Here is a 27,469-nt window from a genome sequence, read left to right as displayed (position 1 = left end):
GCGGCAGGACACAGAGGTGAGTGTCAAATGTACAGTTCCCACATCACAGACGCTTTCGCTTTAGTGAAGGAGAGAAATAGCCATACAAAAATCACCCAAGTAAATATGCAGCTACAGGCAGGAAGCACCCAGGGTGTGTGATGGGGCGGGGGCTGGTGGAGGAGACCTCGCCCTGGCGGTCTGGTTAATATCCTCAGAGGAAGTGAATTTCCAGGTGGGGCCTGAGAGATAGAAGGGGAGCAGCAGCCAAAGATGAGGGTAAGGAGTGTTTCAGGTGGACGGAGCGGCATGTGCAAAGGCTGGAGGTAGGAAAGAACTGGGCACTTTGAAAAATGGCAAGGAGGTCTGTGTGGCAGGAATGCAGGGAGAAGGCTCAGGGGGAAGGAGAGAGACACACCGAGGCCATGTCACAGAGGGCCTCGAGAAACCTCACAGGGGCTGCTAAGGAGTTGGCCTTTCTCCCATGAGCAATGGGAAACCCCTAGAGGACAGGGAGCACAGGAAAGGGCTGGGACAAAGAAGAGGGCTCACAGCTTCCCCCGCTCCTAGTAGGTCACTCTTAATGTCTGCGTGCCATTTTCCGTTTTTTTTTTTTCCTTCAGAGTGCAGTGAGAGAGAGGGAGAGGAGAGAAAGTGTATGTGTGAGTATGAGTGTGAGAGTGTGTATGTGTGTAAATGTTCTGCAAGGACCTCACAGGTCAGCTTAGGAAGTCATTCTATGAGGAAAGACACCCCACACTCTGTGGAGGAAAGAAGGAGGAATCTGATCTTCCCACCTATGTCTGAGTCCCTTAAGGACCACCAATGGCCTGCCAGTTAGGTTCTTTTTGTTTTAAGGCCTCATTTAAAGCTTCCAGGTCAACAATAGCGCAGCTGCTTCCCTCTGCTGGGTGCTCATATCAAACCTTTTCTTTCTCTGTGAATTCTGTCCATCTCACAAGGCCTGGCCCACTTGCTGCCTTTTCTAGGAAGCCTTCCCTGATTCCCACTGTGGAATTAATGCCACCCATCTCTGCCTGTCCACAGTTCTCTGAACCTCCCCTGTAGCCCTTACTTGAAGTTGGGATGCCCACAATGTGGTCCACTGAGCCCAGGGAGCCCACCTCAAAAGAGAAGGAGCACCCATGCTTTACCCAAATGCTTTCCCCTCAGGCTTGCACACTGCCCTCCCTGGGGACTGAGGAGCTGCCTGCACGATCCACACACCTGCCGGGGAGGGCTCACCTGAGAGGGCATCTGGGGGCGTGAGCTTGTCAGCTGCATCATAGTATTCCTCGTCGGAACTGCCATCCTCCAAGGCCAGTGGCAGGCCTGGGGTCAGGGCTTGCACTGCAGAGCTAGACAGGGCCTCAGACCCTCCCCGCTGGCCCAGGGCTGCTGCGCCCCTACCCTGCCGGCTAGATGTGCTATCAGAGCTGTCGCTCAGGTGGCTGGCGGGGGAGACGTTGGCACACAGGCTGTAGTAGTCAATCCGGCTGCCCTCGTACAGCCTGGGGTCCAGCCTGAGCGCATTCAATTCCGGCCCCCAGCTGAAGGCCTCAGGAGCAGGATTCTCAGAAAACTCTGTCTTCCGGCTCTGAGGGTTGGTTCTCTGGGCCAGGTCCAGGAGACAGAGGAAGCCACTGGTTTCAACCCTGCTTCTCTCCTCCTGGGTGTCTGAATCAAGACTCTCTGGGAAGCCAGGCAAGCCCAGGTGGAAGAAGCCGGACCTGCTGGAGGAGCAAGCGTCCAGGTCATCCTCTTCCAGGGCATCCATGGACTCACTGGAGCCGCTGGTCCTGCAGCCTCGGCTCTCAGTGTTGGCCGAGTCGGATGCCTCGGATTCGGCACTGTCTGTTGTGCTGCTGGCCCCGCAAGTGCTTGGGCCTTTCCCAGCCACCGCAGGCGTGGAGCTGTCCCCAGTAGGCTGCTCTTCTTCTGCAAGTGGTCTGCAGGGGCCCAGCTTTGGCAGGCGTCTGTCAGAGAGGGGCTCCAGCACGCAGTCCACTTCGGACGACTCCTCGGAGTCACTGCAGGTCCTGGACTCGTAGCCTGACACAAGAGTTATGTGACAGGATTAGGGGACTGGCAGATGCTCACGTGTCCACCCGCCCCCACTTTGCCTGCCCTCTTATGTTGCAGATGAGAGAACAGAGGTCCAGCAGGGTGACAGGCCTGGACCATGCTACGCTGACTAACATGGGATCCACAGGACTCCAAATTTCCACGTTCTCCACACAAGTGTCAAGTCTCCTTCCCCACCTCTATCTGAGCCACCTAAAGGAGACAGGATGACCTCCACCTCCAAGGAGATCTATCTGTTTATGGAAACAGCTGGGTATTTAGGTGGTTTGCTACACCCCTCCTAAAAATCTCAGCTCTGTCCTGACCGGGCATCAAAATCAGACAGGGAATCATATTAAAAAAACAACAACATATCCTTGGACCTCACCCTGATGTATTGAGTCTAATATCTAGGGAGTGGAGCCTTAGAATCTGTATTTTTACTAACTTTATGGGGGTCCTGAGGCTGCTAGGCTGGCATCACTCTGAAGCCTGGCCTAGTGACCCACTGGTGCTACAAGGCTTTTAGAAAAGTAAAAAGTGACCCACTGCTGGTACTTGGAAGGATTCATGGTGAAAGGGTTGGGGGGGGGGGCATTGAGCCAGGTCTCAAATTGCTCATGCACCATAAACCTCCAGGTGCAATCTGTTTTCAACTTCTCTCTGGGGACTTCCTTGGTGGTCCAGTGGTTAGTGCTCCACGCTTCCACTGCAGGGGGCACGGGTTTGATCCCTGGTCAGGGAACTAAGATACTGCATGCTACCCACCACAGCCAAAAAAACCCCCAAACAAACAAACAAAAAACCCCACTTCTCTCTGATCACATCCCATTGTACTTAAACCTCTGATGGTTTCTCTTGCCTACAGGGAAGAACCTAAGGTCTCCTTCTGAGGTTGGGGGCTCTCCCAGGGTGACCCTCAGCAGCCTGGTCACCCTCTCACAGTGCAGCTCCCACCCTTCCTCAGCAGCCTGGCCGCTCACTGCAGCCTTCCCCATGCTCTAGCTACCACAGAGAGCTTCTCAGCCTTCCCGCCTCCACTGTGTCCCTCTGCTTCAAAGGATAGCTCCTCCCCTCTTTGCCTGGGTAACTTCACCATGTTTGTCATAACCTATTTCCAACAGGTTGAAGTAGGCCTCCTGTGACCACCCCACCAGGCCTCCACAACTGCATGGCTCCGCGGGGTGCCGTCTCAGAGGCATCATCCCTTGTTAATAAGCTGTGTTAAAGACAAAGGGAACAAGTACAGGAAACGCTTCACTTCTGAATTCTTCGTTTCCTATCAGCCAGTCTCTGAGATTACTTATGCCTGTCTTATCCACATGGAGGAAATGCCATACAATGGTGCGCTACTCAGCACCTCTCCCCACCTCCACGTTCAGTGACAGCATGTCAGGGGCTTGAAATTTTATCTTTGACAGTAAAAACAATAAGATGTCACTTATTTGTTTAGAAAGTATAGCTGACACGGTGGGAGTGTTTATGCCATTGCCAATGTTTAGGCAATTGCTTCAAATCAGGGTTCTGTTTCATTTTGCTTCTTCCCCTGCAGAGACAGTTGTTAAACATTTATCGGCAAACCACTGGGAAGAATGCTGCATCAGTAGTGCTGAAGCAAAAGCCTGGTGGAAACTGGGAAAATGTTCACCTAATCTGGCCTCCCCTACTTCATTCCTTATGTCAGATGATTTTCACCTTCTATCTCTATGTACCCTGTTCTTATAAACATGTAAGGCAGAGAATTTTTATTATAATTCAAGAGAAGCAAAAGAGGCATGAGATGAGAAGCTAGGTCAGCTCTACTTTCTAAACAAATAAGTGACATCTTGTTTTACTATCCAAGATAAAATACTGTCGATTTTAGAGATGATTTTAACTAATACTACAGGGAATCAGAGACCTTCCACAGCCTTCCTTGGCTTTATGGGACTCTCAGGTACAAAGAAATCCCCTCTATTTAGGATTTTGGAAAGATCAGCTGTTTACCAAGAAATGAATGGAGAAACAGCTCTCATCCCCTTGAGTGGAAGCGTCAGCTCCACTCAGTGCACCATCCCCTTTTAGGCTGCCTTGACCTACAAGGCAGTGAACTGGGCCTGTCCTTACTGGGTCCAAGCCTCAGCACCTCACCTTCTTCAGCAGACACCCGGTGCACCTGCTGTTTGTTTCCAGGCCAGAGGAAAACAGAGGTCACTGGGTCGACAAACAGCCTGTAGTACCCAGCAATCAGGCAGGCTAGGTCTTTTGCACTGTTGGATTCCAGCAGCAAAGTCAGAACCTTTGAGGGTAAAGAGGCTATTAAGCGTATAAAGGGCTAAGGCTGGCAACAAGGGATACAAAGTCTGAAGGCTGGCAGCAAGCGATAGAAAGGGCAACCAGGCCACGTGGGGCCCATGAGAGATTTCAGGTTAAATCCAGCCACCGTCCATAGACAGGCCCCCTGGTGTCCCGACAATATACCTGTCCTCACCTACAAGATTTGAAATGAGTGTGCACACACACAACCACACAAGCACTCACACATGCAGTGGGTTCCTCCCATCCAGTCTCCACAGTGTCTCCTGTCCTTCTATCCCAACCCCAGCCCCCCATCTCAACCACCCCACCCTGCTCATTCATGCTATGGGGCCTCTTTAAGACCTGACCTAGAAAAGAAAAAGGAGCAGGATCGAGTAGAGAAGGAAGGAGAGGTGGATAAGAAGAATGAAGCACCAGTCCTGAGCACGTTGGGATTAAGTCAAAGGAAGCAGGATAAACGTAGGACCTTCCAGAGAGGTATAGGAAGTACCCTATACCACTGATCTATTTTAATTGCTGCCACCCAAAATCTTGGGCAGCCATTCTGGTCTAATGCATGTGATAACACTCTCTGGTGCTCCCATGTAGGTTGCTGAACCTGTCAGGAAAGTATATGGTCCAGCTCAGTTTATAAAAAAACACCTTTTAGGACCTGCCCAGGAAAATGTACCCTGTTCATCACTTTCCCTTTGATGGGACAGGATGGACAATTCCATCTCTTAAGAAAATGTTGGACATGAGACCCTGTTAATATCCAGACTCACATAAACTACCCTCGAGTAATTTAGCCCCAGATTCCAGAAGCTGGATTTAAAATTTCTTTCCATGCATTACCTTGACATCCTGAAGATACACTTTGACCATGCTCACTTTCTCAGACTCTTCTGTCAGCTCTACACGGCTGATGTTGGCAAACTCTGCCAACGTGGACATGATGTTGAGTTTACTATTGATAATTTGGCTAATGCCATACTTGGCTCCAACCAGAAGGGCAATGTAGGATTCTCTGTCCTGTAACTGCAGAGGGCAGGAAGGGGAATTAGTTTCCATTCACAAGCTAGAGAAAACACACTATACACGTGGGACATGATACCTCTCTCTGCAAACCCCTCACCACCACTCCTCTAGATAACCCAGTTAGGTGACAGCCTAACCTGGGCCCCATCTACAGATAAACTAAGTATAAATTTATCTCCCATAATACCCTTCACGGGACTTTTACCTGTTCCATAAACATAACCATATACTTTCACACCTATGTGCCTAAATTCACATTGTGCCCTCCACTTGGAATCCCTTGTTATCATTACCTGTTGAAAATCCACCCTTTTTTAGAACCTTCCATCAAAACCTACTGCCCATAGAAAACGCCACCTGATTTGCTCCTCAAATCAGAACAGTCCTTTTCTATGTTGATTCCACATCATGTTCTCTGTCCTTCTCGGACAGCGTGGGACTATCTAGGACTAGGATTTATAGGACTTCTAAGCTCAGAGGTCTTATTATCTGTTATTATCTGTATTTGAGTTGCATATTCCATTAAGGTCCCTGACAACGGAGTCTGTGTGTGTCTACGTGTGAACCTCCAGTGACCAGCAAGCACCCTGAGCCAGTTCCATGTAGTTGGTTTCTTCTCCCACTCCCAGGTCTTTCCTTAGACATGAAAGGTAAAGAGGAAATGGAGACAGGAACCGGACAGTTGGCCGAGGGCAAGATTAGCCCTAGAGAAAAGAGGGTAGTTTTTCTTGTACCTTCAAGTTTCCCTTCTGTGAGCTAGTGTCTTCTCCACCACTTAGTCCTCTACTTGTACAAAGACTCGACCAGTTTTTCTCTTCCCCAAACAATCAGATGCTCTTCCTTTCTCTCAAAACATCAATTCTCTTTTTCCATCTACATTGTTAGGTCAGCAGCCTAATTAAATTAACCCATCACTGTAAATGACTAAGAAGCACACCAAATCCACTGAAAGGAGCTTTGCTATTATTATTTTTTAAAATCTCTAATTGGTAAATTGTCTGGCTTTGTGCTTGAGACACAAAGGGGCTGACTGGTGGGGGCAGAATTCCCTTAAGCCACATCCCACATCAGTGACTGCAGCAGAGCACAGAGCTCCAGGCCTAGGCTCCAAAAAGCAGACCAAGGGAGGAATGGGTAACACAGCAGAGGACTCTTTTTCTTGTTTTCCCTTCTCAGGTCCACTGCTCACTTCTTCCCTTCTGAATAATCAGGGCCCCAGCCTCCAGTCTAACATTCTTATCTTTTCTTCATGATTTTCCTTTTTTCCTCTTCACCCTCATATACCCAAAGCTCCAGGGTAAACTGATCACAGTATCTTGCCCTCAGAATGCCTTTCATCTGAAATCTGGCCAAATGCAATCTTCTTGCCTTTCCTTAATCCCTTCTCCTTGCCCACTCAACCTGAAGCTGGCAGTGGTAGCCTCTGTCTTTGACTTTCCGGTAATGGTCCTGTGCCTCTCATGGCTTTACTCTGCCCTGTTTGGTGCCTCGTTGCATCATTTGAGGATGGGAACCGTGTCTCATTCAGCTCTTCCTCCCCAGCATCTGTCAGAGGGCTGGCGTCAAGCAGTGGCATGACAGACGCTCCCCGACAGCATAATGTTCACTTTCCCAAACAAATTCTAGTCCATGACAGTCCTCATGAATTTTAGACTAAAAAACACATTGATGTTCAGAGGCTCTTTTGCATCCCTTATAAGAAGTTCTTTAATACGTACCATTAAAGTAGCATTAAAGATTTTCCCACCGTACGTCTTGAGTTCCCCAAGGATCTGTAGGTAATTTAAACGTAGCTGGGCAGCAGAAATAAGTTGCTTAAATAAAGGTAAAAAAAAAAGAAAACAAAAAAGACTGTTGAGGTCAGAGCTATTCATTTGCCTAAAATGCAGGCAATGTTGAAAATTCTCACCCTGAGGTTTCACAACAGTCAACGTGTGGTCGGCAGGGGCTGTGGCTAAACTACCTTCTGTCTGGGTTCCAACAAGTTCTGGTTCCTCTTCATGTGGAAGCTGATGGCTTTCTTGATGTCTTTTCCTTTCATGTTTCGTAGTAAAGTTGGAGATATAAAGTTCTCAATTCCCCAGTCCTTCCTGCCATGAGACATTGGAGACAAGGAGGCTCATGTCTACAGCAAACTTGACTCTAATGAAGAACGTAATTATATTTGATTCAGTAGTTATTGTTCCAAGAATACTGTAATTATGAGCTTCTTTCTCAACAGGAGATATCTGGCTGGTCTTGTGGAGTATATGTAAATATATATATATGAAGACTGTATATGTGTGATATCTATCTATCTATTTATTTATACAAACACACACACACTCCACAAAATGAGCCATTCTGGAATTAAAGCCCATGATCGTTCAAGGAGCCCATTACTCCTTACACATGTTCAGCACAGTCTCAGGGCAACACACAGAACATGTGAATCACTGAGGCCATGCTTGAGAATGATGCCAGCCTAATTCCCCACCACCCCACCCAACAAGCTAGTTAAAAATACAGATTTTCAGGTCCCACTCTTTAGAGATTTAACCTAGGATATCAGGGGGAAGGTCAAGGATTTTAAAAAAAATTTTAAATATAATTCATCGGCAGGCAAGACAGAGCTGAGATTTGGTGAGGAGATGAGCAAATCTGGGTGATACCATCCAGAGCAAAGTGACATTTTAAGCTAAGAATCTGGAGCTGTCAGAGCCTCGGGACTTGAAACTGCTCTAATAGGATGTAATACAACAGGATTTCGTTAACCACAAATGAACTTCCAAGGCATTCCTGCTCTCAGAAGAGCTTGATGCTGAAGTTGTCAACTGATTTCCTGAGATATCCTCCCAGGAACTGGGAATTTACAAAGGGATCCTGTGTCATTCCATCTGGAGCTGGCTTGGGCCCCAGAGGGAGCATCCGGGTTCTGACCTCAGGGGAAGCCAGGCTGTGTTGGAGAGGGTGCAGAGGGAAATGACGGGAAGACAATGGACAGATGGGGAGGTGGGTGAGTGTCAGCTTCTTGTGGATTCTGGCCATCCTGGCCCAGGGCCAGCCAAGTGATAAATGCAACACAGCTGCTGTTGGCGGGACACCGAAGTCCCCTGCCACTCACTCTATGTACTTCAAAGAGATCTTCTGTGGCTGTGCACACGCGTAGATCCGCTCCTGGATGTGCAGGGCTGCCAGCCGGAGCGCTGAGCTACACTTCATTTCAACCGCAAAGCGCTCCTGGAGCACATCGCTGCAGCTCTAGGAGAGATGAGGTCAGAGACACTGGGAAACAAGAACACATGGACGGGCTTCCTAGTGCTCTTGGGTGAAAGGCAACTTGGACACCTGGCTCTGCCAATTCTTGCCTGTGTGACCTTGGTTGCCCCTTTTGGTAATAAAAACTGTAACTCTAAAGATCCTAAATGGTGTTAGAAAATGTAAATCTACACTGAGGACTAAGCTTTAAGTTCATTAATATATTGCAAATCGCCTAACATAGCAACTCAGTGACATAAAATGGAATTCTAAGGGATAATCAGGCCTACTCTCCCTCAGACCAAGATAATCCCTACCAGGGAGTTGCTTAATTGCCTTGAGCTCATGTTCAAAATAACCCAATGTGCCATCTTTGAGAAAAACCACTGTTATTTTAGGAAGGGCAGACCAGGTCACCTGCAGATAGAGGTATTCAAAGGCCACAGGGTCTTCTTTCAGGAGGTCCAGGGGGTCCTTGGGGACAAAACAAACCCTGAAGAGGCAGCGGTAGTCATGTGACTCCTCCCTTTCCACTACCTGCAATGCATAAGAGAGACACGGTTCATCTTCTGTTTTTGTTCTCAGTTATTCCACAAAACAACTTAAATTTAAAAAGACAATGGAAGATAGTCCCTAGAGATTTCAGTTTTAGTTCTTCCCAAGTCAGCACAGACCTTTGCCCTTGATTGACTTTCCCATGGGTATAAGATGTAAAAAGCTCCAAAGAACACCGTTTCCCACTGATCCCATCAACTTGTTCCCCTTTGTAGAAGAAATATCTGCATCTGGCTTCTTATATACCCTTCCAGAGACTGTCTATGTGTATTTATGCTCCTATAAATGTACATTCCTTTCTTTGCCACAAACAGTAGCATACAATACATTACGTGGGTATATATAATAAATATACCTTGCACCTTACTTTTTTTTCACTTCAACTATTTCAGTGGTTTAATTTGATTTCTTTTTCCAATGCTAATGGAACAGAAGTGATTTTTTTTAAAGTTTGTAAGCAGCGGTGTTAGGAAATGAGTGACCATGGTAGGAATGCATCTGCAATGAGGAACCCTCAGAGTGGCTTCCATGAGCTCATGCCTTGTTCATGCTGCTCCTCTTCTTAAAAAAGCCCCTTTTCCTTTTCCAATTACTGAAATCATACTCATCTTTATAGTAGTACACACACTCAACAAGAATTTTTGCAACTGACCTGTGTTTGGCTTTTGAAAACTGGTACAACAAAGCACTGCACGGCTGAAAGGCTGAGTGGTACAGATCGACTGACTGTGTTAGCCCTGTTCTGCTCAGGACAAGTCTCACAGAAAGGGCTGAGACCTAGCCACAGACGCTTCCCTGACGTGTCAAAGGTGGGAGGTTCAGAGGAAGGTCATCAGAGCTGGAAGCAAAAGATGGGGTCTAGTGGTTGCGTTACCTTGAGTAAATTACCTTACCTCTCTAAGCCTCTTTCTCCTCATCTGCAAAACGGAGGCCTGCCTAACTTGGTTCACAAACCAGGCTGAGTGAGCTCTGTGTCGTCTGGGCACAAGAAAGCACATCAAACCTGCAGATGCACTGCACCCTGTACCCAAAGGCTGTGGCCGAGGCATGCAGCTCGCCCCGTGCAGATCTCCTCACTGGGAGCAGAGGCAGGTGGTACCTGCTGGATGAGCTCCTCCTCATGCAGCAGGTGCAGCCGTGAGACATTGTACTGCTCCTCCAGGACCAGAGCGAAGTACTCTGTGCTTCGGATCGACAGCTTCTCCTTCACCGTGAGGATGATGTCCTGCAGGCACAGAGGCACAAGGGTCACCGAGGAGCAGGCCGGTCCTCACATTCAGGCACAGGGCAGGGAGGACTCCCCTGACCGCCCCTCTGCTCCTCTGTGCTGCCAGGGAGAGAAAGGCCCATGCTGGCTGGGTCCACTGCCAATACAGGAGGCTAATCTTGATGGGCCACACATGGGACTTCTCATCACCCCTTCAGGGCCCTGTGCCCACTGCTCCCTTCCCCACAGGGCTGCAGTGCCCCCCATACGGCCACCCTCTCTGGCTTTACTTGGGAGGCTGAAGCTATCCCTTGGGGCCTTTCACCCCTCTTCAAGGTCTCCAGATCCATCCTATCTCTGGAGTCTGCACTGTCAATTGCTTACCAGACATAATCCCAGCACCTGCCCTCTATGCCACTGAGGGAAATCAATCTGATGCTTCTGAACCTGTTTCTTCCTGTGAAACAGAGGATAACGATGCCCATTTAGAGGGGCTGATGGGGTGAGATGAGAACTGATACAGGGCCACCAGAGCTGCCATGCCACACTCTCCTCGTTCACTACAGGGGCCCCTTGGCATCACAAGGTATTTGCTGCCTCGGGGCATTCACAATGTGGTTTTCTCTGCCTGGCACACTCTTCCTGCACTCTTCCCAAGGCTACCTCTGGTCTCTATCTAAATGCGACTGTCCCTGTTATTCTTTGTCCCAGGATCGTGTTGATTTTCTTCATCACTATAAGATCTTCTTCAATGACAGCACTGTTCTTCAGTAATATAGACAGTACAGTGAAGTGAATGGGCTCTAGACCTAGACTTCTACTCACTAGCTTTGTGTCCCTGGATAACGCTTACTCTCTCCATGCCTCAGTGGTTTCATCTCTAAAATGGTCATAATAGTCACATCTCTCTTGGGGGTTGTTGTGTGCATTAAATGGCTATCCTCATACATGGCCTTTAGAATAGCACCTGGCAGATGACAGGTGTTTACTGCCTGGTAGCTGCTGACATCTGTTTTTCTGCTTATTGTCATTTACCTGCTAGATGCTAGACTCCCCCAGAACGTGAACCTCACTTGTCTTGTACTCCATTATATCCGCAAAGCTTGGCATTCAGTGATGCTCAACAGACTTGCATTCAATGAATAAACAGTCATCACGGACTCATCATACACGTCCTGCTAGAATTTTAGATTTACTAAGTGCCAACCATCGGGTGCTACCTGCTCCTCATGGTTCCCCATTCTGAATCCTCTTCCTGCTTTCTCCATCACCCCGCATAACTAACCAGTGACTAGGTCCTAAAGTTTATTCACCTCCAAAACTCAACAACTTTAATTCAATGCCTACTGTGTGCTGGCCATGATGAGAGCCCCTCTCATGGCTCTGTCCACTCTCTCCACTCTCCACTTGGCTTGAGCATACACATTTCTTCTGGCTTTGTTGAGTCATGTCCTAAGGACTCCCATGCTACCCTATCTGACCGCCACCCTACATCTAGAGCAGAGGCTGGAAACCAAATCCATCCCATTGCTTGTTTTTGTAATTATAGTCATATGGGAACACAGCCACACCCATTCTCTACAGTGACAGAGGTGAGTAACCATGACAGAAACCCCCGGCCCATAAAACCTACCGCATTCATTATCTAGCTCTTTACAGAAAGAGTTTGCTGACCCTAGAGGAACTTGTCTAAGCCTTGTATTGCTCATGCTCTCCCTGGCTCAAGAATATTCAGTGCCTCCTCCATCATGGCCCACTAGCCCAAATCCAGATCCCTCAGCTTACCATTAAAGGTTCTCAAGTTATCGGGTGCCAACCCATTTATTCCAGTTTATCTTTTGCTGCTTCTTCTGTTGCACTTAGCTTGCAAGCCCCATATATTTGCTAAACTTTCCCATCACTAGGTCTTTGTTGGCGTCATTCCCCATGACTGGAAATCTGTCTTCACACACCACTCCTGACCCATTCCTGTCCATCTTTCCAAGTTGATCTCACAGGCCACCACATCCTGGGGGCCGTTCCTTGCCACCTAGCTGGAAGCTCTGTCTCCTGGGAGCACACAGCACCCCGTTTTCACATCCTACTTTCCTGCTTCTGAACACACTGCATTTGCCATAGTTTCTTCATGGATTAACCCTAGATCCCATCTCCTCACCCCAGCCCCACCCCAAGACTCTGGGCTCCCTAAGAGAGCAACCCTAGGGAGTTTATTTCTGTATCATTAACAGCTTTGCTAGCACATAAAAGTATCACTAAATGACATATTATTTTCCTTGATTTAGAGAAAGGAGTTTTCTAATGTAAGAAAACTCTTGCTTCTCTTGGTAAGGGAGTGAGGAAGAGAAGCCGCTGATGACTCGACAGTGTTTTTTTCTCTTTTTTATCCATACAATTTGCTTATATCCCCCTCTCTTTTTCTGTCACAAAGAGCTAAAAGATTTGCTCTGTAAAAATTTGGCTATTACAGATAAGTGCGATTAACTGTACTACACTAGCTGAGTCCTTGCCCACTTCCCCAACTCCATGTGTTAGCTTGGCTTTAATTCCCCTATGGTGTGTGTTTTTATTGTAAATCATCTCAAAGTCTTTTTGGCCACTGAAGGAGGAGCCCCGTCCACCCAGTGCACCCCCCCATTCCAGTGCACTCTGCTCAAAGGTGACAGAAGTAGAAACCACATCTAATGCACTTGAACAACTTTTATGCTGAATGGCAAGATGGTCAGCTCCAGTGCAGGGTTCAGAGACAACAGACCAAGTTGAAAGAACTGATTTTGATGAGTTTGGGATATCTTGGTGTTCTCATCTGAAAAGTGGGTTAACACCTGTCACCTTACAAGGTTACTGGGGGCATTAAGTGAGATAGCACATAAGGAAGTGCCCAGGGAATGCCAGACAAGGAGTGACACTGAACAAATCCGTTCCTCCCTCCTATTCCTCCTCTGGATTTGAACTTCCCAGGGCCAGACAGGCTTTCTCCAGCTTCTCTTCAGTCACACTGAAGTAAGAACAGAATAGGGCATTTGGGGCAGCCCTAGGAACTGCCTTCAAGGTATGGCCTAAATCAAATCCCTGACGATTACACAGTGGAAGTGACAGATTCAAGGGATTAGATCTGATAGACAAGAGTTCCTGAAGAACTATAGATGGGGGTTCATGACTTTGTACAGAAGGTGGTAGCCAAAACCATCCACAAGAAAAAGAAATGCAAAAAAGACAAAATAGCTGTCTGAGGAGGCCTTCCAAATAGCTGAGAAAAGAAGAGAAGTGAAAGGCAAGGGAGAAAAGAAAGATATACCCATTTGAATGCAGAGTTCCAAAGAATAGCAAGGAGAGATTAAAAAAAAAAAAGGCTTGCTAAGTGGTCAATGCAAAGAAATAGAGGAAAACAATAAAATCGGAAAGACTAGAGATGTTTTCAAGAAAGTTAGAGATACCAAGAGAACATTTCATGGAAAGCTGTGTACAATAAAGGACAGAAATGGTAGGGACCTAATAGAAGCAGAAGATATTAAGTAGAGATGGCAAGAATAAACAGAAGAATTACACAAAAAAGATCTTCATGACCCAGATAACCATGATGGTGTGATCACTCACCTAGAGCAGATATCTTGGAGTGTGAAGTCAAGTGGCCTTAGGAAGCATCAGTACAAACAAAGCTAGTGGAGGTGATAGAATTGCAGCTGAGCTACTGCAAATCCTAAAAGATGATGCCGTTAAAGTATGCACTCAAAATGCCAGCAAATATGGAAAACTCAGCAGAGGCCACAGGACTAGAAAAGATCAGTTTTCATGCCAATCCCAAAGAAGGGCAATGCCAAGGAATGTTCAAACTACCGCACAATTGCACTCATCTTACACGCTAGCAAAGTCATGCTCAAAATTCTCCAAGCCAGGCTTCAACAGTACGTGAACCATGAACTTCCAGATGTTCAAGCTGGATTTAGAAAAAGTAGATTGCCAACATCCATTGGATCATCAAAAAAGCAAAAGAATTCCAGAAAACATCTACTTCTGCTTCATTGACTACGCCAAACCTTTGTGTGGATCACAACAAACTGTGGAAAATTCTTCAAGAAATGGGAATACCACATCACCTTACCTGCCTCCTGTGAAACCTGTATGCAGGTCAAGAAGCAACAGTTAGAACTGCACATGGAACAATTGACTGGTTCAAAATTGGGAAAGAAGTATGACAAGGCTATATGTTGTCACTTGTCACCTTGCTTATTTAACTTATAAGCAAAGTACACCATGAGAAATGCCAGGCTGGATGAAGCACCAGCTGGAATCAAGATTGTTGGGAGAAATATCAACAACCTCAGACATGCAGGTAACACTGCCCTTATGGCAGAAACTTGAGGAGGAACTAAAGAGCCCCTTGATGAAAGTGAAAGAGGAGAGTGAAAAAGCTCACTTAAAACTCACCATTCAAAAAACAAAGATCATAGCATCCAGTCCCATCACTTCATGGCAGATAGATAGGGAAACAATGGAAACAGTGACAGACTTTATTTTCTTGGGTTCCAAAATCACTGCAGATGGTGACTGCAGCCATGAAATTAAAAGATGCTTACTCCTTGGAAGAAAAGGTATAACAAACCTAGACAGCCTATTAAAAAGCAGACATTAATTTGCTGACAAAGGTCCATATAATCAAAGCTATGTAGTCATGTATGTGTGTGAGAATTGGACCATAAAGAAAGCTGAGTGCCAAAGAATTGATGCTTTTGAAGTGTGTTGGAGAAGACTCTTGAGAGTCCCTTGGATTGCAAGGAGATCAAACCAGTCAATCCTAAAGGAAATCAATCCTGAATATTCATTAGAAGGACTGATGCTGAAGCTGAAACTCCAATACTTTGGCCACCTGATGCGAAGAGTTGACTCATTTGAAAAGACTCTGATACTGGGAAAGATTGAAGGCAGGAGGAGAAGGGTACGACAGAGAATGAGATGGTTGGATGGCATCACCAACTCAATGGACATGAGTTTGAGCAAGCTCTGGGAGTTGGTGATGGACAGGGAAGCCTGGCATACTGTAGTCCATGGGGTCACAAAGTGTCAGACACGACTGAGCAACTGAACAACAATAGGAATTGCCAAAGGAAGGTGCCAAGGAACACTGGTGGTATGCGTGCATTATGTGTGGATGTGTGCACACAAGTGTGTGTGCATGTGTGTGTGTGTATTTTGTCCAGTACCTAGAGGTGTACCTATCCACCTGAACCTGCTCTTCCTCTAATAACAGAGGAGCTGGGCTCAGTGTTGACTTTTACATGGTTTCTAATGTTTGAACAACTCCTTTGTTTGCTTCTTCCCTGGAGCCTGCCTCTAACACTATTTGCTCAATTGTTCAAAAACTATAGTGCTATCCCTCATCGTCTATGGATAAAATCCCAATTCCACTGCCTGCCATTCAAGGCCATCCCTGCAGCCAGCCTGCACCCTCTCCCACTCCTCCTACAAGGAAACGGGCTCTGCTCCAGTCCCATGGGATGGTTTACTACCTCCTAGGCAATGTCTGTCTTACTGGCTCTCTGCCTTGTTCATGGGACTTTTTCAGCCTGATGTATATCCTCTGACCCCTCTACAGCGGTGTCCCTACCTGCCCTTGATGAATTCTTAGTCACCCTTCAAAGCCCAGCTCAGGTCCAGCTTCTCAGCAAAGCCTTCTCTGATGTCCCGACAGGATGAGACCGAGTGCTCCTTCTCTTGTATGCTAAGCATGCCCCTCGGCCCTCTCTTTACAGCCCTTCCTTCATCCTGCCCTGGACTGTTGGGAGCTCCTTGGATGTCCATTTTCCCTCAACTAGACTGCAAGCTAGGGAGACAGAGACCACCTTCTACCTCTCTCTGTATCACCTGCCTCAGAGCATCTCCTTTGGGGGAACCTAATTCAAACTGACTTCCACCCAGAACAGAATTCCCAGGGGCCTGGACCTGCTTTGATACCTTGCCTGGGTTTTTAGTGACTCTGGCCTTTTGGGAAGCAGGTGGAACCCCATACAAGAGGCAGGAAATCCCAGTGGCTAATGGGGAAGGCTAATGAGTTATATTGGGTACTTCATCTCTCTGAACCCTGATTCCCTTCCCTGCAAGAGGGTGATTAAAATACCAGCTTGCTGGGTGTTTGTGCAACGAACTGAGGTGACACAGTGCTTGGCTAACTACAGGTGCTCAGACCATGGGGTTGTGAGATTGCCGAGGCAGCTGTCCGGCAAGATGCCCAGGGGTCCTGGGAGCCAGCAAATTCTCACCAGAAAGAGATTCAAGTTTACTCCGAATACCTTCACAGTCGTGTGTGCCTCAAACTTGAAAGCTTTGGTCTGTCCATTCTCCAGGTACAACTTGAGCACGTTGGGCATACACAGCAGAGAATTACCCTGGAAAACACAAGAGCAGTGTCAAAACTGTCCCTTGCTGTTCCTGGGTGTGACCGAGCCTGTTTCCCTGGCCCTGCCTTGGTGTGGAGAGCAGGATTCTCCCCAACCTCCTCACCACATTGTAGGCTGACTCTTGACATTCAGGGATTTCTGCAAGGGGTGAGGCCTATGTCACACAGATACAGGCTTTGTTCTAGGGCCAGCCACAAGAACTGTTCGACAGGAGGAACGAGGGTCAAGAGTGAGCCCTGCCACGGGCATGCTGATGGCATTGTGTGGGCATGTATGATACCATCCGCTGACACGTCACTGCTCGTTGCCACCTACAGCAAATCAAGTGACAAGTATGCCCACTGCCCCAAATGGGCCTTTCTGAGATTCTTGCACTGTGCCTTGTAGGCTTGGGTTAAATGTTGGGTAGGAAGCTCCCTGAGAGTCCCCTCAACATTTCACTACTGCATTCTCTGTAGTAAAGCATCACCAAAGGGCAGAGGGCTGCTTTCCACCTCTTGTTGTTGTTGTTCAGTTGTTCAGCTGTGTCTGACTCTTTGCGACCCCATGGACTGCAGAATGCCAGGCTCCCCTGTCCTTCACCATCTCCCAGAATTTGCTCAAACTCATGTCCATTGAATCAGTGATGCCATCCAACCATCTCATCCCCTGTCACCTCCTTCTCCTCCTGCCCTCGATCTTTCCCAGCATCAGGGTATTTTTTAGTGAGTCAGCTCTTCACACCAAGTGGCCTCTACTCACCACAACTATCACTCTGGATTCATGGGACCCCTTGAGGGGTTCTGCCACTGTTGGAGGGCTTTTAGGGAGGGAAGCACAGGACTGGTCTGTGCTTGGTGACCCCAGGCCAGCCAGAATTCCTGAGGCAGAGCTGGGCAAGGGAATCATTCCCTTTGGGTTTGGAGAAACCCCTAGGGCTGGCTCTCATAAAAAGTGACTTCTGAGTGTTGAGCTGTAGACAAAGAAGTGGCTGGTGCCCTCCAGAACCTGTAAGAGATTCTAGAGTCTCCAGGATTTTACAACTGCTCCCCAGCTCTCATCTCTGGAAGCCCACCTAGGTTAGAAGCTTATCACCTTTTTTCAGAAAACTGACAGTCTTTTTCAGTTAAGAACGTTGTATCTTCTAAATATAAGGGCATTTGTATCTTTTAAGGGAGACACATTCATCACTCTATATAACTTTTTTTTTTGAAAGCCAGAGTACTTTTATGGAAGAAAAGGAATATGTTCATATCCCAGGGCCAGTTCATACTCAATCAGGGATGAGGGATTTTAAACACTTCACTCTGCTGTCATCTCCTGACTCTGGTTTTAGGTATTTAGAAATCTTAATCTTTGGATTTTCCAAGTATGACTGCTTTCCTTGATACTGTATTATTTGTGATTTACAAAAAAATAAATTCATAACATCACCACATAACTAACACTATTTACTTTTCTCTAAGGCTTCTTCCAATTTTTATCTATACCTGTAAATAACTTTCAGAGAACTACACTAATAGATTATGGACAATTCTATGTGCATTTTTACTCAATGCATATATACTTCTTCATGTGAGTTTAATGTTTATAATTTTAATGGACTTATAAATATTCTATTGAGTTGAAACATCAGAATTTCTTTAACCATTTCTCTGCTAAGCATTTAATATTTTCTCAAAAATTTTTGTGATATATATATATATATATGTGCAAAAGATATCTTTAAATACATGGATTTTTGCATTTAAATTATTTTAGAGAATTAAATTAATAAGAATGTGATCCTTGAGCCATTTTTATGGCATTCATTAACTTTTTTTCTACTCCCAAAGATTAAGTCAATTTACAAAGCAACCAATTAGTATATGAATGAAGCTACTTTCTCAGTATCAGGGCTTATATTTTCCTTTTTTGTGCTAATTTACTAATTATAAAGTAGCAGTTCTTAATATTTTCCTTTGCATTTCTTTAATGAGTAGCAAATTTAAGAATATTTGAAGTGTTGATTTCCTTAAGTCAGGCAGAGAAAATTGTACTGTATGATATCACTTATGTGTAGAATCTAAAAAGTAAAACAAACTAGTGAATATAACACAAACAGACAGACTCACACATATAGAGAATAAACTACTGGTTACCAATAGGGTGAGGGAAGAGGGGAGGGGCACAGTAGGGGTAGGGGATTAAGAGGTACAAACTATTGTATATAAAATAAATAAGCTACAGGTATATTGTATAGGACAGGGAATATAGCTAATATTTTATAAAAACTATAAATGCAGTATATAACTTTTAACAATTGTGAGTCACAATGCTGAAACCTGAAACTTATCTATCAACTATACCTCAATGATTAAAAAACAAAACCCAAACATAGGTTTTTATTTCAGATTCTCCCAGGGTCAGTCGTGTCTTCTGAACCCCCATATTCAATCACACCAATCCTGGGTATTCCATATCAAAAAGGACTAGACAGCATATTATAGTGGAAAACAGAAAAACTAAAGTCACACAGACCTGTTCTCCTGTATTTCCTAGCTGTATGATCTCAGAAGTTAATTCTCTTAACCTCTTTAAGCTTCTGTTTCTTCTTTGTTAAAATACCTCCCCTTGCAGGGTATAGTGATGATGAAGGACTATGTACCCAAGATGTTTTGATTCACATATTAGAGATTCAGTAGATGATAGGGTCTTTTAAAAAAACAACCCCTGCCACCATCTCTACTATCAATGTATCACCTTCAGAGGGAGTACTAAGTTAGAAGATTCAGAATGAAGAAGTGAATAACTGGAATATGTTGAAATTTCAAGCCAGAAAAATGGAGTCTCAGAAAGACACAGCCATACCCAGTGTGTCTCTCCTTGTCCATGGTTTGTAGGCACCTTACTGAGGGAGTATAGAGCCTCCAGTGCTGGGAGCCAGCTCACGAGATCCCACCCATGACAGAGTCATGAGGAGAAGGACTGATTGAGCAGAGCTTCTCAGGCCTCAGGGATTCTCGGAAGGCTGCCTCAGCGCTCACCTTAAAGATGATATCTGTCTTTCTGATGTTTGCTATAATAAACCTCTTCTTATTTTCTGTGACTTAGGCAAAAGGCCTTTCCTGATTCTCTTCTAAAATAGATCAATCTGAAACCTCAATCAACAAGGCCCCTGAACGGTAGCACCCTAATAAAATTATCTAAGATATAGAGTATGCTAATCTAAATTCCTCTTGCTAGCATACTGGTTTGTTTAATAAATGTACTTGTGCCTTTGGAGCTAATGTGCATGACTGCTCCTTAACAATAAACAACATTGAGAGCCTCCACACAGAAAGCCCCAATGGGCACAGAACCCTTCGTAAGAAAAAAGGCTTATTAGAAAATATAAGAAATATTGCTTTATGAAACTGTTATTTAATCTATATTTACTCACTATGTTTTTGCTCTTAACGTATTTAGCCTGTATAATGAAAGCATAATAGTTAGAGATTTATATAAATAGAAGTTTAGCTTTAATACAAATAATAAGATGATTGTTAATTCAGCTGGTGATTTTGCTAAGCACTGACCTTGGCACTACATTGTTTTCAGCTTGCTGTGCCATGACTTTATGGGACCACATTCTTCTCTGTTAGGCTCAAGGCATAAGATAGAGTACAGAAAACAGGTTTTACCTTGAAACTCTGAGTTTATGAATTCTTTCTTTGTCATAATCTGCTGTGCCTGTATTCTTTAAAAAATGTAACTCTGGTATTTTCTGTGCCTGATACAAAAGTGTCCTGGCTGATCAACCCTTATCAATAAAAGAGTCACCAGATGTTAGCAGGCCTCCAGGCCAGAAGATGATGTAAACAACTTTAAACTTTTTGTAACTAAAAACACAAACAGTGTCCTGGTTCCAATAAGGGTCAAAAACTGCTGACCCATTGATTTGATTTGGCATGACTTTACACTTTACATTTGTCTCTATGTACAACTAAAAATATAAAAGCTGTCTTGAAAACAATAGTCAGAAGACACTTAGAAACACCGAGACTCACTGTGTCTTCTCATTCGTATCGCCGACGCCGTCCATCCTGAGGGAACCTGGACCAGCTGGAGCAGGACTCTGGCACTCCAGCGAGCCCACTACACTCCCACTTTGTCCCCTCCATGCTGTGGATTCCAGTGTCTCCAGGAGATAGTGCCAGGAGGCAGCCTGCCTGCTTCATGAACAGTCATTTCCACCCCCTGACCAGTGCCGCACCTGGCTGTGTCCACTGACAAGCACTTCCTCTGCAAAGTGCACCTTCACGGGGTTGGTCTTCAGCCTGGCTCGCTTCTCTTCTGTCAGGAAGGAGGACTTGGGGACTCCCTGCAAAACATTAACATGACACACTTTAGAACAGGACTTTCAAAAAAGCCATGTACATCTCCTCATTTCTTAAAAACAAAAGCAAAAGCTCTGAGAGATGCTGAGAACTCAATTAAAACCACAGAGAAGGATGATATCCAATTAAAGATCTCATTTCATAAAATTTAGAGATCTCAACCAAATATGTCTTGCGTGTCTGAGAAAAGCCAAAGCTTTAACACATTGCCCCAAGGCTGTGGTATGATGAAGACAAAGAGAACTGGCCTGTGAACAAAGAGACCTGAATTCTAACCCAACTTCGGCTACTCAACAGTTCTGAGAACTACCTCAAACACAAACTATTATGGAAGAAAACCAGTTGTATGTGTGTGTGTGTGTGTGTGTGTGTGTACATTTCCCTCTTTGGCCTTCAGTCTTCTTTTCTGCACAATAGGGGAGTTGGACCAGGAGGTAAAAACAGCATAATGCTAATGAGCATAGGTTCCAGAGTCTAAATACTTGGAAAAAGCCCAGCTCTACCAATTTCTGAATGTGAGACCATGGGTGTGTGAGGTCATAGTGTCCTCATCTGTAAAAGGGAGATAACCAATATATCTACCTTGTAGGATTTTCTTTTGGCACAAATTAAATAAAACATTAAATATTAGCATTCATATTATAATAAATAATTCAAAATAATATAATGCTTATTATATTAATCAGTTCAGTTCAGTCGCTCAGTTGTGCCCGACTCTTTGCGACCCCATGAACCGCAGCACACCAGGCCTTCCTGTCCATCACCATCTCCCAGAGTCCACCCAAACCCATGTCCACTGAGTCGGTGATGCCATCCAACCATCACATCCTCTGTCATCCCCTTCTCCTCCTGCCCTCAATCTTTCCCAGCATCAGGGGCTTTTCAAATGAGTCAGCTCTTCACATCAGGTGGCCAAAGTATTGGAGTTTCAGCATCAACACCAGTCCTTCCAATGAACACCCAGGACTGATCTCCTTTAGGATGGACTGATTGGATCTCCTTGCAGTCCAAGGGACTCTCAAGAGTCTTCTCCATCAAAAGCATCAATTCTTCAGTGCTCATCTTTCTTTCTAGTCCAACTCTCACATCCACACATGACCACTGGAAAAACTATAACCTTGACTAGACGGACCTTTGTCGGCAAAGTAATGTTTCTGCTTTTTAATATGCTGTCTAGGTTGGTCATAACCTTCCTTCCAAGGAGTAAAGTGAAAGTGAAGTTGTTCAGTCGTGTCTGACTCTTTGTGACCCCATGTACTGTAGCCTACCAGGTTCCTCCATCCATGGGATTTTCCAGGCAAGAATACTGGAGTGGATTGCCATTTCCTTCTCCAGGAGCTCTTCCTAACCCAGGGATTGAACCCGGGTCTCCCATATAGTAGGCAGATGCTTTACAGTCTGAGCCACCAGGGAAGTGGTAAGCGTCTTTTAATTTCATGGCTGCAGTCACCATCTGCAGTGATTTTGGAGCCCAGAAAAATAAAGTCAGCCACTGTTTCCCCATCTATTTGCCATAGAAATACAGATATAGACAATTAAACCAAAATATATTTTGATCATAAAATTCTATGTTCTAGAGAGGCAGTCATTAATATTCCAACTTTGGATATTACAATTTCTAATCAATTTCAGATCATTTGTGGATTCTAAGAATCCATTCAGACAACAATGAGCATTCTTGTTGAAGTAAAATATATATGATCATTTGTCTTATGATCCTATCACTTCCGATGAGAGGCCTGAGTGGGCTAGACAATCTTCGGGGAATTTCTCAGGGCCTCTGGGACCATCAGCTGGGCTGGTATCAGCTTTCCCTGCAGGACCTCCAAAGTGCAGTATTCACACTCCTCTCTTCCGGGGAACCTCATAGGAATCTCAGGAATGGTACTGGATCATGCTAATTTTCCTCTCCCTATACTTTTTATTTTTTAAAAGGAGGCAGCTATATGCTGTTTCCCTCTCTCCGTACTTAACATGTGTTACCTTCTGCTTTCATTTCTTGGAAATAGAGTAGGAAAAGAACTACCTGATTAAAATTAAGATGTTCTCCATTGAGATGATAATCAGCTAGATGAAAAGAATCTCTCAACACCTGCATGACTATTTATAGCAATTAGCTTTCAGTATACTGCTTTTTATGTATTGGTTTCACATTATTCCATAGACAAATTCTTCTATTTAGAATAGAAGAATCTCCATTTATGTGTATGTAAAACACTTGGTCTGTCATATTTATGGCAAACTTCCTAGTTCTATTTAAGTGAGTTTTTCTCCTGTTCTATTTCTAGGAAACAAACAAAAAAGATAACACTTGTTAAATAAGGAGAAGAGACAACAATTTCTTTGCACCTAATCAAATAGCTGTCTGTTCTACTGTACTTCCTCCAGCTCCCTCTGTGCTTAGGAATTCCTTCTGCAACTTATGACCAGATAAATGCCCTTCCATATTGTTGACATTTTTATGATTTGTTTTTTATATTTAAATTTTTAACACCCAATGGTGTGGGATTAGACTTATTTTTTCCAAATACCTAAAGAAATGTCCCAGTACAATTTCTTGAATGATCATCTTTTCTCCCATTGATTTGATTTGGGATGCCATATTTATCATATACCAAATTCTTATACTAGTATCTATTCTTGGACTTTCTATTTGATTAGATTGATATATCCAACATTTCATCAATATCATACCGTTTTAATTATTGCAGCTTTATTAGTTTTAAAATCTTGTACCTCAAGGCCATCCTCATTATTCTTTTCAAAAAAAAGATTTTCTTGTCAAAACCCAAATAAAATTCCCACAGGGAGTTTGAATTTGTTTTAAGCATATACATTAATATGAGAAAATCCAATGTATTAATAGTCTTCTCATCAAGGAATATAACATGTATCTCCTCTTTTATTAAAGAAAACATTTTATTTCCTTCAGTATTACTCTAGTTTCCTTCACATAAGGCCCACATAGTTCTTTTCCTTCAAGTTCTTCAATTTTTTTCTATTTTTTCCTGTGAAGAACTAGCCCTTGGATTTATCAACTTTCTAATTTTTCTGTTTTTCCAAAGCCTCATTTAGATTTAAATTTTTACCATTTTCTTTAATCTGCTTTATGCTTTATTTTATTAATCTTTCTTTATGCTTCTGGCACTGGGTATTTTCCTGACCTGTTTTCTTTTTTTTTGTTAAATAATGAAATCACTTTTAAGGTTACAAATTTTAGTCTGAGTATAGCTCAACTGTATACAATAAGTTCTAAGAAGTAGAGCTCTAAATTTTCATTATTTTCTACCTAGTCTACAATGATAATTTTTAATTTTCCATTTGATTCCATCTTTACTTAGGAAATTGCATTTTTATTCCAAATAACTGGGTGGTATTAAGTTTTTGATAGTTATCAATTTGTGCTTTATTGTATTCTAGAGAAGATACTTATACAGTTGCTTATCTGAGAAATTTAGCTTTTGGGTAGCCTGATATGGGATCAATTATATTAGATTATTAAATGCATTATTAAAATTCTATATGCCCCTATTTATATATTTTTTGGTCTATTAGTGACCAAGGGCTAAGAAGTATGTACTAAAGTCTCTCAGAATGAGAATTTTCCGTCAACTTTTCCTCCTTGATAATTTTCTCTTACAATTTGATTATATACTTTTCCCTCTACCACATACAAAAGGCTCTTAGATATGTGGTGGTTTAGGATGGCTGTTGCTTCCCTGTGCATCATCTGTGCCTTGTCCTGTGCCTTGCCTTGTGGCCGACAAAACACATTCACATCCAAAACCTCACTGGGTCCTCACAACACCCATTAGATAGATCAGGCAGTTATTGTCCTCATCTCTGTTTTACAAAAGTCAAAACTGAAACTAAAGGACCTCGCCACAGTGATACCACTCAGACTTGCCTTGAAACTCTGAGCTTGGTACCCTTGTCACCTGCATAATCACAGGTCTGTCTCCTTAGCTAGACCATGAGTTCTCGAAGCCTGGACCCACATGCGAGTTCTCCATAATACGAGCACATATGTGGTCTTCAAGCAACACTGACTACCTGACAGCTTCTCTGATGCCCTTTGCCTTTCCTGTTTATTCTCTGAGGGATATTCTGCTGGTGGTACAGGGTCTTGGGGCCAAGAAGGGTGCAACTAACACACAAGACATAAAAAGAGCTTTACCGATGTGCAGCGAACAACCGTGATTGAAAGAGAATCTTCAGCTTCCCTGAAAAAAAAAGAAAAACAAAAAAAGTGTCATCGTCCTGGGTGATACATGAGTGTGCATGTGTGGGGCTGGGGGCATCAAAGAGACTGGTAGAAAGAATTACAAAGCAGCTTCTCTTGCCTCAGCAAAATTGAGAAGGACATTGAGAAAGCAGTGATCTGTGAAGGAACTTAATTTGTCCCAAATGCCACTGCGACCTTACGAAAGTCTTCAGATACTTGTCTCTACCATCTTGTCTATACCTACAGCAGCTAAATGAAGTCACTTAGCCTTCATTTAGTCTATATGATGGAAGACTCATCTAGTTGCTATGACCACTAGCTAGGTTTATGTCCAAAATATTTTTGAAGAGAAAACAGCAATAACACAGATAACTTAGGTTGCTATTTCAGAAAACTTGGCTAAATATCTATGAAACAGAATGAAAGAATGTGGATAACACTTATCAGATTAAAGCCAATCAGTTTATGGTGTTTGGGCAAACAAAGTCAGTGTAATGAGCACAATCATGTAATCAAATAGTAGACATTTTTGTTTTGTTATAATCTCTTAGGTTCCAAAGGTGATCAAATCAACTAGATAAGCACCAAACTTCAACTTTTTTGAGGATAGAACTGAAAAACTGATTCATGTTTTCCTTTTCCTTTGTCATTGCTACATATAAAAGCAGCTTGCAAAACAAATACATTTGATTTCTTGCAATATGAACATTGAGGCCTATTTCGGCCCGTGTGTTACTGCCTCAAACAGATAAACTCAACCCAAGGTTTCTAAGGGTCTGGAGACTGTCTCTTACCCATTTTATGTAAGAACAGGTCTTTTCCAACAGCAAACCAACTCCCAAGAGCTCTCAAAAGGAGAGTTTGGCCTCATAGATAATTGGAGGAATTAGAAATTTTGCTGGGTTTTTGTTTGCTTGGTTGTTTTCCTTTTGTAAATGGCACTGACGCTGGAAACTATGCTACAAAAGTAAGCAGTCCTGGCATTCCCACACAAGGCATGTAGCCGAGAGTGCAGGGGCAAGCAAATATTAGGTCACATCCTCGCTCAGCAGTCTTCAGTGGCTCCTCCTGCCAGGAGGAGAATAACTTGCTGTGTCAGCACCAAGACCCTCCATCATCCTCTGGACCTCACTTGTCAGAACTTTGTCTAGGCATCTGGTGCCTTAGACAAACTGAACCACTCAGCACCCCCCACCTCCCCACACAATGGCTCCTCCTGATCACTTTCCTTGGTCTGCCCTTCACCTCTATCTTTGAGGCACAAATTCTGCCCAGCATTTAAGGTAGAATTTGGCCAGCTGAAATACTTCTGGACTCATCTATGTTTTGTCAAACCACAGCTTCCTCACAAGCTGGAGGACTCTCCAGCGTTCACAACCCCTTTCCCCTGCTTCACTCTCCTTTTTTAATTAATTAATTAACTTATTTATTATTTCTGGCTATGCTGGATCTTCATGGCTGCACACGGGCTTTCTCTAGTTGCAGTGTGAGAGGATTACTCTCCAGTTGCAGTGAGTGGGCTTCTCATTGCGATGGCTTCTCTTGTTGCTGAGCAGGGGCTGTAGGCACACAGGTTTCAGTAGTTGTGGCAGAAAGGATCTAGTGCGCAGGCTCAGAGTGGGCTTAGCCACTTTGTGACACATGGGATCTTCCCTGATCAGGGATCAAATCCACGTCCCCCACATTGCAAGGCGGACTTTCAACCACTGGACCACCAGGGAAGTCCTCCCCTGCTTCTCCGGATGCACTGTCTGCCCTCCATCTCAGTGGGGTTTATATGACTTGTATCTGCACCATGAGCCTAAGTATCGGGGAGTGGAGTCCCTTCCCCCACAGGGTTCCTTGCCCAGTGAATCTATCTGAGTTCAATGTTACCTAAACACCCAAATTCTAGTCTATTGTTTTCAATTGTGAATACTTTCATTTATTAGTCAGACTTTGATCTAACTTGGCAGAGATATTAGTTGCACTGAAAATGTAAAACCCATTTGCTGGAATTGAGAAATTCTTTGAGAAAATCACCCAATAATTGGGAAAGCAAACTTCATAATTTCCATAACCATATTTCATTTTTAAAACTGAAATCATCAAATCCTTTTCCTGGCTGTCCCACCCACTCACCTTAGCCTGGCAATCCTATTTTCTATACTTTGATGGA

At 44.3% G+C, this 27,469-nt stretch overlaps 1 protein-coding gene across 7 annotated transcripts in view; it reads right to left on the bottom strand.

The window, feature by feature from the left end:
* Positions 1–27,469, bottom strand: part of FRMPD1 (FERM and PDZ domain containing 1) — a 165,756-nt gene that overhangs the window by 3,994 nt on the left and 134,293 nt on the right. For 4 of the 7 annotated variants that reach the window (XM_081510639.1, XM_081510638.1, XM_081510646.1 and 1 more), the window contains 11 exons: positions 25,264–25,309; positions 20,963–21,070; positions 16,642–16,737; positions 10,250–10,375; positions 9,013–9,132; positions 8,462–8,598; positions 7,322–7,448; positions 7,077–7,172; positions 5,176–5,358; positions 4,174–4,321; positions 1,225–2,031 (listed from right to left, as the gene is read on the bottom strand). In XM_081510639.1, coding sequence (XP_081366765.1) covers positions 1,225–2,031; positions 4,174–4,321; positions 5,176–5,358; positions 7,077–7,172; positions 7,322–7,448; positions 8,462–8,598; positions 9,013–9,132; positions 10,250–10,375; positions 16,642–16,737; positions 20,963–21,070; positions 25,264–25,309 — 1,994 coding nt within the window. Of the gene's footprint in view, positions 1–1,224; positions 2,032–4,173; positions 4,322–5,175; positions 5,359–7,076; positions 7,173–7,321; positions 7,449–8,461; positions 8,599–9,012; positions 9,133–10,249; positions 10,376–16,641; positions 16,738–20,962; positions 21,094–25,263; positions 25,310–27,469 lie in introns of all 7 variants that reach the window. The other 3 variants (XM_081510669.1, XM_081510664.1, XM_081510680.1) reach the window with 2 other exon arrangements.

The sequence above is a fragment of the Giraffa tippelskirchi genome, chromosome 1 (assembly GCF_054371585.1).
Source record: "Giraffa tippelskirchi isolate mGirTip1 chromosome 1, T2T-mGirTip1v1.2.pri, whole genome shotgun sequence".
NCBI lineage: Eukaryota > Metazoa > Chordata > Mammalia > Artiodactyla > Giraffidae > Giraffa > Giraffa tippelskirchi.
Note: the sequence above shows the minus strand (reverse complement) of the source record. Positions and strands in the feature narration are given on the sequence as shown.